The sequence below is a fragment of the Chaetura pelagica genome, unplaced genomic scaffold (genome assembly GCF_000747805.2).
Source record: "Chaetura pelagica isolate M959 unplaced genomic scaffold, ChaPel_1.0 scaffold234, whole genome shotgun sequence".
Taxonomy (NCBI): domain Eukaryota; kingdom Metazoa; phylum Chordata; class Aves; order Apodiformes; family Apodidae; genus Chaetura; species Chaetura pelagica.
This window is the reverse complement of record NW_009952967.1, coordinates 1,376,417-1,386,028: the sequence shown is the minus strand read 5'-3', so window position 1 is coordinate 1,386,028 and position 9,612 is coordinate 1,376,417. Positions and strand designations below refer to the sequence as shown.

Sequence of the window (9,612 nt, the reverse complement as noted above, 5' to 3'; positions counted from 1 at the left end):
CACTGGGATATCCCTGGACACAGCTCTGGGATGCTGGGGATCCTCAGGATGCTGGAATGCTCAAGATGCCAGAGATTGATGCTGGAATGCTCAAGATGCCAGAGATTGATGATGGGATGCTTGAGATGCCAGAGATGCTTTGGATGTGATGAACCAGGGAATAATCTGGATCCCAGGATGCTCCAGATGCTGGGATACTGTGGACCCCAGGATAGTCCGGATGCTGGGGATGCTCAGGACCTCAGGATGCTCCGGATGACAGGGATGCTCCGGATCCCAGGACACTCCAGATGCTAGGAACGCTCAGGACCTCAGGATGCTCCAGATCTCAGGACACTCCAGATGCTGGGAATGCTCTGCCCCCCGGTGCTCTGTCCCCCGTGGCAGGGGCTCCGCCGAGCGGCTCCGTGCCGGGCTCTGCCGCTGCCGCAGCCAGAGCCGGGAGAGGCAGAGCAGCCCCGAGGCGAGTGCGGAGTTGTTCCCAACCTCCCAGCCAAGCTCCCCCGTCAGGAGGAAGTTGGGGAAGGTGTCCCTCCGTGTCCCTCCCCCGGCAGAGGTGGGTGCAGAGGTGTGCGGGGAAGTGTGACCTGCGGCTCTGGGATGCACGGAGCAGGAGGCAGAGATGCTGGTTCTGAGGAGGTGGGGCTGGGGCTGGGGTTGGGAGGGAGAGGAGGAGATGAAACGAAATGCTAATGAAAACAGGGATCTGGTGGGAATTTCAAGAAGTGGCAGCCACAGAGTTCCTTTTTCCTCCTTAACGACACAGCTAGTGCCTGCTCTGCCTCCTCTCTGCCACAGGGACCCTGTGGTCACCTGGCAAGTGGGCAGTGGGCCCGGGGTCAGCACCTCGTGGCCAGCCCAGCCCGCAGCACCAGCCTCCGCTTTTCAAAGCAAAATTTTACAACGCCAAATAAAAAATGATCAAACCTGCAGGCAACAGCTCCCAATTCACCTGCCTCAGGAGGGACTTGATGGGTTGGTTTTCCAGCAGTCTGGATGGAGGGGTGAGCAGAAGCCAAGGGAAAAGGCTGCACTCATGCTAGGACAGCCAGTAAAGGAGGTTTTTCACCCTCAAACAAATGGCTGCAGTTTCTGTTGAGGGGACACCTGACTCCAGCACAGCCCAGAGCTCTCTGTGTCTGTTGTGCTCCTGGCACCAACCCCTGTGGCCACAGGGCCAGACATTGTCCTTCTCTGTGAGGGTGGTGAGACCCTAGAACAGGTTGCCCAGGGAAGCTGTGGCTGCCCCATCCCTGGCAGTGTTGAAGGGCAGGTTGGATGGGGCTCTGAGCAACCTGGTCTGGTGGGAGGTGTCCCTGCCCATGGCAGGGGGTTGGGACTAGATGGTATTCAAGGTCCCTTCCAACCCAAACCATTTGTGCCACCTCTGGAGCTTTTGTTAACTCATTTCCAGTGCTTTTCTAATCACCTTTCCAACAACTTTGTCATGCATTTCTCAGGGCCTGAATGTGCAGCTCAGCTCTGTGAGATGCAAAGCAGGGCTCACGTCTGCAGATGAACACAAGCCTTCATGCAGCCCACTTGCCCCCCTGGGGTCTCCATGCCACTAGAAAGCTGCTCCTTAGGAAGCAGCTGCTGTCACTCACACCAGAACAAGCTCTCCCAGGAGCTTGTGCAAGGGTGCTTGCCCTCCCTCTGCTTCTCCAGGACCCCCTCCTTGGATGCTCCCAGCCAAACCCACCCCAGCCACCCCTGCATCCCTGTGTCCTGGCGGGGATCCCAGGGCAGAGCACACACACGCGAGGCTCTGATCGCAGCAGGAGGTTGCTTTGGAAAAGCTCTTGTACCAGGAAACCCTCATTTCCTTGTCCCATCTGTGCTGGGAACAAGCAAGAAAACCCACCCGAAGCCCATGCTGCTCCAGGCTCCTCAGCCTGGGGACATCAATGCTGCAGCTCAGATTTCTCCCAGCTGGCTCCACACAAGTGCACAGCTTGGAAGTTGTGCCCAAGTGCAGAGCCAGGCTCCCTTCTCAGCCCTGCTGCCCCAAAAGCTTAGGAGCACCTCAGTTTGTCTCCAGAGAAGGAGATAGGATCAGGAGTGTGGAGCACAACCAGGGAGGTTTTGTACTCTTGGTTTGGATGCTTTTCCTGGGGAAGTGAATCTGTATTGATTGAAGGAAAATGTGTTTAAAAAAAAAAATATTTTAAAAAATCTGCCTTAAAATGAGATCCAAATCCTACTGTTGTCCCTGCAAAAACTTCTCTGCTCCAGCAGCTCTGCAGGCCTGTCTGTGCGCTCTGCCCTGTGCTGAGTTTCTGGGCACATCTGGAAGGGACCATGGTTTCCACCAGCTCTGCTCTCCAGTACCACTAGCAGGGAAAGTAAAACCAGGTTGTCAACAGCCACCCAAGTGTCACCATAGCAAAGAAAGGGTTGGTGAGGTGGAGAGACGAAAACTGGGAGGCTGGGAGACCTTAGGGAGGACACCCAGGCAGTCCAGGGCTCAATGCAGTGGCCTCCAAAAGTACAATCTACTCTTGGGATCTCATTCCACCTTTAACTGGGGTGGCTCCTTAGGGCAGATTCTGGATGGAGCTTGGCCAGTTACCTTTTCAAGGTCTGTGTTTTCATCTGCCTTCCACTGCCTGTCTCCACTGAAGCTCAGGTTGTGTGGAAAGGAGGTGGAGACATCCTGCTCTGAGCACCTTAAACTGCATCTCCTGGAGTTTACAGGAACAGTAGTCCCCTGGCTAAATCCAGCCCCTCTTTTCACCAACCACCAATAAAAGGGCCACATGGTGGTGGTCTGACAGCATGGATTTCTCCACCTTTTCCTGCCTCTGGGCTCTTCTGTAAAGCTCCTGTCCTTGGGAGGACACTTCACAGCCTAAAATAAATTATCTTTATGCCCAGGTCTTCCTTTTCAGCCCATCCCCTTCCTTGTGGCAACTGATGCCTTAACACAAACCCCCACCACCTGGAGAGCTGCTCTCCAAGCTCACACAGAGCCCCAAGGACACAGCCTCCTGCCCCTCCATGAGCAGACAGGACCTGCCCCAGAGCTGGGCTCAAACATGGGAAAATCATCTGATGGTTTCTGAGGGTCCAGCCAGGCTGGTTGGCCAGGCACCAGGGGGACCAGAGGTTTGCAAGGGCAGGTTCTGCCCTGCTGGATCCAAACACCTTTGGAAAGAATCCACTGGTCAGCTAAGGCACTTGTGTCCCCTCCTCACCCACGAAGGGATGTCCATGTCCAAGTTCGCCTTCCTCCACTCCAGAGGCACTCCTGGAGGCCACGAACATCTGGAAGCCAGGGAACACTCTGGATCAAGAGTGTCACCTAGTGGCAACAGAGCCGATAAAGGTTGCACGAGCCCGCAGAGACCCCCACGCACTTCCCACACAAGTGGGACCCCACAGCCCTTAAACCTCCAGGCTGTCGGGACATGGCCCCTTGAGCACAACCAGGCCTGGGCAGCAGCTGCTGAGCAGGCTCCTCATCCCCATGTGCAGCCCATCTGGTGAGGGTTTGGGGTGGGTTTTTCCCTCCTCCTCCCTGCAGGAAGCTGAAGGGATCCATGGCCCTCCCTGCACCCTCCTGCACTGCTGTCCCACCTGGGATCCTGGTGTAAAGGGTCTCTCCCCTGGCCAAAAACCAGCCAGGCACCCAGAGCACTGAGAAATGGAAGTCAGAACTAAATTTATTTAAGAAAAAAACAAACCAAACAACAACCAACCAACCATAAAACTAAACCTTGTAAAAAGGAGGGGGAAGAGGCATTGATTACAAGCTCTGGAAGCTCTTGTCAGGACAGTGCCAAAGAAATCAGCTTTATACACCAGAGAGAAGGGGCAGCAGGAGGGGCCTGGGCCCACCACACCCACCCTGAGCCCCACCCAGCCCTGCAGAAGCAGCCCCCTGTGAAGGTACCTTGGCATCCCGGCACCCATCCCCCTTCTCCCTCCAGTGCAGCAGGGAGAGGGAGGAAAGGAGCTGCCTCCCACCCAGACCACCCCAGCACCATCCCCTGGAGGCCACCAAACGTGAAACCCAGCGCCCACAGATCACCCAGCTCCCTCCTCCCCAGGGAGCTACGTGGTGGCCCTGAGGACCAGCAAGGAAAAGGCTCTCACCACCAGGGTTCCCAGCAACCTCACACACGTGGCCCCATCCCGGGACAAAATACTCCCCGTGAGCTACCTAATAGGAGGGGGCTGGAGGTGAATTCAGGTCCAGGAGGACCAGTTTGTCCATGCTGAGCACGCCTGTCCTTAGGTGGCAGATGGGAAGAACAGGGGGTGCCCCCAGTCCCTCACACCCCAGGAGAGACGTGCATCTCTTGTGGGACTGTGGAGAGGCTGCATCCCTTCTTCCTCTGCCCCAGGCCATTTCCAAGAGGTAAACCCAGCAGAACCCAGCAAGGGCTCCCCAGCAGGCTCCAGGAACCTGCAGACAGCCTCTGGGGAACCCAGCCCACCTCTTGCCCTCAGCCCAAGTCCCCTCATCCCAGTTCCTGCGCTTCTCAATATATTATTACTATTATATGCAAGTAGTTTTGCATCAGAAAACCCCAAGCCCTCTCTGGCTCTGCAGCTCCAGCCCTGCGACCACCTCTCAGCCCTGCTCCTGCCTCCAAACTTCCCTCCAGCCCCAGGGTGTTGTGGAGAGCAAAGCGTGAGGGCAGCTATTAGACAGCAAAGACTCCACCACCCCCCTCCCTCCCCAAACCCCAGCCCTCTCCCTGGCACAACTCCCCCTACAAGGACAGTCCACAAGGGTCAGGTCACTCCTCGCTCTCCTCCTCGTGGTGGTGGTGGCTGGAAGAAGGAGGTTCTTCCACCTCCTGTTCGTGGTGGGCATAGTGGTGGGGGCTGGGACCTTCAGCGGGCATGTTCTCCTCCGCGTTCAGGTAGACGTTGAACAGGGCTCCCTCATGGCTGGGCTCCTTCCCACAAGCCTGGCAGCTACAGAGAAGTATCTTCTCCACCAGCTTGTCCACCCTGGGGATCTCCTCATTGCCTGGACAGTCCAGTGTCACCTGGGAAGAAGGAGTAGGACACAGAGAGTGAGCGGGCAGGCTCAGAGCCCGATGGCCCTCCTGCTGGGGGTGGTCTGACCTGCTGACCTCAGAGGTGGGGTATCTGAAGCCAGCAGAGACAGGCTGCTGCCCATCCAGACCTCCAGGGCCAGGCTGGAGGCAAGAGTGCTCTGGGAATGTCTCACAAGGTGACATCTGCCAAATGTCTGCTTTGAAAGCCAAGTGGAGAGCTGAGCCCTGGGTGCCCAGGCTTGCCTCAGACACAGGGTTTGTGGCTCTGCCAGAATCAGTGGTGGCATGAAACTGGGAGGTCTGAGGGTGATGGGAAATGGGCTGGGAAAGTACTTCTGGACACCTAAAGAAGGCAAAATCTCCCAAGTGGGAGGAGGTGACAAAGCGAGTGGTGAGGAGAAGGGGCAGGTGGGATGAGCACAGGGATGAGCAATGCAGGGAGTGGTGGAGGATGATTCTGCGGAGTGACCATTGGGGCCAGCAGCCCCTTCCATCCAGGCACCTCAGGACAGGGCACACTCACCCTAGAAGGAAACTACAAGTGGGAAAACCTAAGGGAAGGAGAACAACTTGCCCTAAAGTGGTGGCAGAGCAGAGCTGAGAGCTCATGAGCTTCCCTGCAGGAAGAACCGTGGAGCAGACAAGGATACTCACGATTTCCCACATGGACTGGGCTGGCATGCAGGAGTCACAGTGAACCAGGGACTCCGTGGACTGAGGGAAGGTGTTGGGGACACTGTAGCTGAAACACTGTCCCAGACAGGCCCTGCAAAGACAACAGGAGGGCTGAGGGTTCAGGGGAGGTGCCTGCTGTTCCCAACAAAGACAGAAGGAGATCTGACCTTCCAGAGAGACAGACAGAAGGACACTGTGTCTGGCTTCTTGTGCAAGTGACAGTCCCCAAAGCCACTCTGGTGCCATCTGCAAGTGGAAATGGATCCATACCTGTTCTGGATGGACTTGGACTCGCAGCCACTGTGCCCCACGATCTGGGTGATGTTCTTTGCCTCACACCAGGCACTCTTGTCCGGGAAGAGGGCAAGCTTGTTGATGGGTGGTGGGGCAGCCAGGAGAAGTGCTGGGAAGAGGGCACCGACCACCAGGCGTAACATCATGGCCAGCTCTGCTAGTGTCCTACAGCTGGAGACAGAGCAACAAGTCAGTGGGGCAGAAGACAAGCAAGGTGGACTATTTCTCCAACCCCAGGGTTGCAACAAGTGTGTGGGTACTTGTGTCTTAGGATATACTTGTATCTTGGGATGAGAGGGAATGGATTAAAACTGGGAGAGGGGAGATTTAGGTTGGACATGAAGAGGGAGTTCTTCACTGTGAGGTGGTGAGACACTGAACAGGTTGCCCAGAGAAGCTGTGGCTGCCCCATCCCTGGAAGTGTTGAAGGGCAGGTTGGATGGGGCTTGGAGAAACCTGGGCTGGTGGGAGGTGTCCCTGCCCATGCAGGGGGGTTGGGACTGGAAGATCTTCAAGATCCCTCCCAGCCCAAACCAGTCTGGGATTCTATGATTCTATGATCTTCCTCCATGGCCAGGGAGGCTCCCCAAAATACCACACAGGGAGTGACACATGCTGCTCTGCCTTTTCCGTCCTCAAAACCAGCTCTGGGGCAGGCAGTCACCTCCATTACTTCTGAGCCTTGTGCCAGGAGCAAGAGCAGGATTTCCAGCATTTCCCATCCAAAGCTGGGCTGGGAGGAGCCTGCAGAACACAAACCTCACTGCCTCATGGCCGAGCCAGGTGGGAGAAGCAGCAGAAGGTAGAAATGTTTTTATCTGAGGAAGGAGCAGACTTCCCCACTTCCTTTTCTCCCAGCTTAAAAAGCCAAACTGGCCTTGCTGAAAGCTTTCCCAGGGCAAAGACTGCTTTTCTGGGAGGGAAAACCACTCTCCTCCTGGAATTATGCAGCAGGTGTCGCTGCGAGGCAGCAGCAGGAGGGGAGATGTGGAAACCTCAATCATGGGGCTGGAAAAGCCCAATCCAGCATTTATTTTTATAGACCCACTCTCGTTCAGCCAACTCTGAGGACAGGAACTTCAAGTCTGCAGACCAGGGGGTCCTTCAAAGGCCAAGCATGAACCTCCTTCACAAAGGTGGTTGGCCCAGAAGGTCACTTGCCACCCCCAGAGCAGCTGGATCCTCCAGCCAAAGTGCCTGGACTAACACTCCCAATCACTGGGGAAAGGCAGATGGAAAAGCATCACAGAAAACAGGGACATTTTTTCCTTTGTGGAGTTTGGATGGAGTCAGAGCATGAGGCAGACGTTTCTACTCGCGAAAATATTTGTTAGAACCATCTTATTTGTTAGAACCATCTTATTTGTTATTTCCTTCTATTTGTTTATTCAGATGAAGGTCCAAAGCCCACACTGGAAAGACTCCTGTTGATTCCCATGGCTCTTGGGCCCAGCCCTCAAAGTTTGCTGGGGAAGGAGAGGAGAAATGCCTTGTTTATCAGTCACTAGTGTCAGAGGCTGGTCCTTCAGCCCATCCGCAGAATTTTCACCAACACATCCTCAGCTGGAGGAACCAGGTTCATCTAAACCCCTCAGTAAATTCCACAGCTCCAGCTCAGGGATTTTAAGTCTTTATGGGGCAGGTTTCGCCCTGTTCCACCCTCCACTGAGCAGAACCTCCTGGATGGGAATCAAGAGAGAGATGCTTCCCCATCCTTCATCCCAGGCATCAACCTCATTCCCTGGCCCCAGGATCTCTGGAGGAATCAGGTGGGATCTCTGCTAAATTTTCTGTTCCACAGCCACACCCTGGCTTCCTAATCCTTCCAGCACTTGTTCCTGTGAATCCCACAGGTCCCTGGAGAGGACACCTGCCCAAAGCAGGGTTTGCAGCTCTTGGTCTGAGATAAGCAGAGGGTTTTTGCCCCTTAACTTGTCCTGCCACTAATGAGAGCTGTGTGGTTAAATACGTTTCTCCTTGGGCTTCGTTCTGCTCCCTTGTCTCCATTTCAGTGGGGGAATTCTGCAATTTCTGCTCAGAGGAAGAGCCACACTCTGGGTTTGTTGGTTTTCTGAAACCAGGATCGCTCATTCCTCAAATGCCAGCAGCTCCGCGCTGAGGAATCCTGCTCCCAAAGGCAAGTCCCAGATCAGAGCTTGGATGTGACCCAAACAGCAATCACAGCCCCCCAGTGAACAGCTGAAATTCCTCTGGAGTCAGCACACAAGTTCACTTCCACATGCCCGATTAGAGAGCAATTTCCTTCTTTCCAAAGAAAGGTGGTGACTGTTTTTTTCTCTATGCATCTCCAAAGAGACCAACATTGCTCTCTTTGCTGACAGCCCTACCCCCCTGGGACTTTAATTTTATTTTTTTCCCCTGGGACTTTTTTTCCCCTGGAGGGAGGTGTTCAACAGAGAGGTGTTTCTGCAGCACCAGCCAGAGCAGATCCATTGCCAGAGGGATGAAGGATCATCTTGGAGCATCTGGGCTCCCCTCTCACTCTGATGCTGAAGGGCAGATGTTGTGCTCTGCTCAAGCACAGGACCTGGCCTGGGTTCAGGACAGCACTTAAACATGCTTGAGTCCTCTCCTGTCTGAGCAGGGATGTCTTTGTAATGGGGCCCCCGGGCAGCACAGCTGCTGATCCAGCTTCAGAGGGTCAGTGGGGGAGCAGTAGAACTAGGTACCTCTTCAGAGCTGGAGCAACTGCAGCTTTACCCAGTCCTCAAGGCACTGCCACCCCCACCTCACTGTGAGCTTTGGACAGGTCCACATCTACAGAGAGTCATGGAATGGTTTGGGTTGGAAGGGACCTTAAAGATCATCTAGATCCAACCCCCTGCATGGGCAGGGACACCTCCCACCAGCCCAGGTTGCTCCGAGCCCCATCCAACCTGCCCTTCAACACTGCCAGGGATGGGGCAGCCACAGCTTCCCTGGGCAACCTGGGCCAGGGTCTCACCACCCTCACAGGGAAGAATTTCTTCCTAATGTCCAACCTAAATCTCCCCTCTTGCAGTTTTAATCCATCCCCCTCATCCTCTCACTACAAGCCCTTGTCCCAAGTCCCTCCCCAGCTTTCCTGGAGCCCCTTCAAGCACTGGCAGGTGCTCTAAGGTCTCCCTGGAGCCTTCTCTTCTCCAAGCTGAACACCCCAACTCTCCCAGCCTGTACATACTATTTTCTTTCTCCCAGGAGCTCAAGTCAAGAGGGAGCTGGGGCTGGAAGGAGCCTGCTCACAGCCCAGCTCAAACCAGTCATGCGAACTGAGCTGCCACCAAAACCATTCATCTGACAGGAGCCACAGGGCCAGAGACAAAAGCACCGTGTTCCTTCCCCCTCCACCCCCCCAACTCCAGCTGGGAAGGGAGAAAGGAAGATGAGGCACCCGAGCAGGTTTGCAAACTCCTGATTAAATAAAGGCAGGGAGCACATTCCTCCATGACAAGCTAAATTACACGTTGCAGCCCCTACAGGAACAAGTGTGTGGCTCCTGGGGCTGACCCCAGCCCTGCCATGAGCCCCTCCCCACACACTGGGGCTCCTTTCTCCTCTCCACACCAGGGCACTTTGTTTTTTTCCTCTTTCCTTTTTTTTTTTTTTTTTTTTAATTTTTTTTTCCTGC

At 55.1% G+C, this 9,612-nt stretch overlaps 1 protein-coding gene across 2 annotated transcripts; it reads right to left on the bottom strand.

Moving 5' to 3' along the window:
* Window positions 1-3,648: 3,648 nt before the first annotated feature.
* Window positions 3,649-6,148, bottom strand: LOC104387067 (neuroblastoma suppressor of tumorigenicity 1). Of its 2 annotated transcripts, XM_009995757.1 has the most exons (4): window positions 5,961-6,135; window positions 5,670-5,781; window positions 4,844-5,003; window positions 3,649-3,830 (listed from the first exon to the last, which is right to left on the bottom strand). In XM_009995757.1, exons 1-4 carry the CDS (start codon window positions 6,128-6,130, stop codon window positions 3,670-3,672), a joined length of 603 nt encoding a protein of 200 aa, XP_009994059.1. In that variant the 5' UTR covers window positions 6,131-6,135; the 3' UTR covers window positions 3,649-3,669. The 2 variants fall into 2 exon arrangements, with proteins under 2 accessions (XP_009994059.1, XP_009994060.1); XM_009995758.1 differs by lacking the exon at window positions 3,649-3,830 and having other exon boundaries at window positions 4,727-5,003; window positions 5,961-6,148.
* Between the last annotated feature and the right edge of the window lie 3,464 nt (window positions 6,149-9,612).

Excerpts from the sequence above, each read along its gene's own strand:
- LOC104387067 (XM_009995757.1), bottom strand. The coding sequence starts at position 6,130 with ATGATGTTACGCCTGGTGGTCGGTGCCCTCTTCCCAGCACTTCTCCTG. Across the intron at positions 5,004-5,669 it reads CCCAGTCCATGTGGGAAATC|GTGACACTGGACTGTCCAGG; the intron begins GTGAGTATCCTT and ends CCTTCTTCCCAG. Across the intron at positions 3,831-4,843 it reads GGAGAACATGCCCGCTGAAG|GCCCCTCCTGCTGCCCCTTC; the intron begins GTCCCAGCCCCC and ends TGGTGGGCCCAG.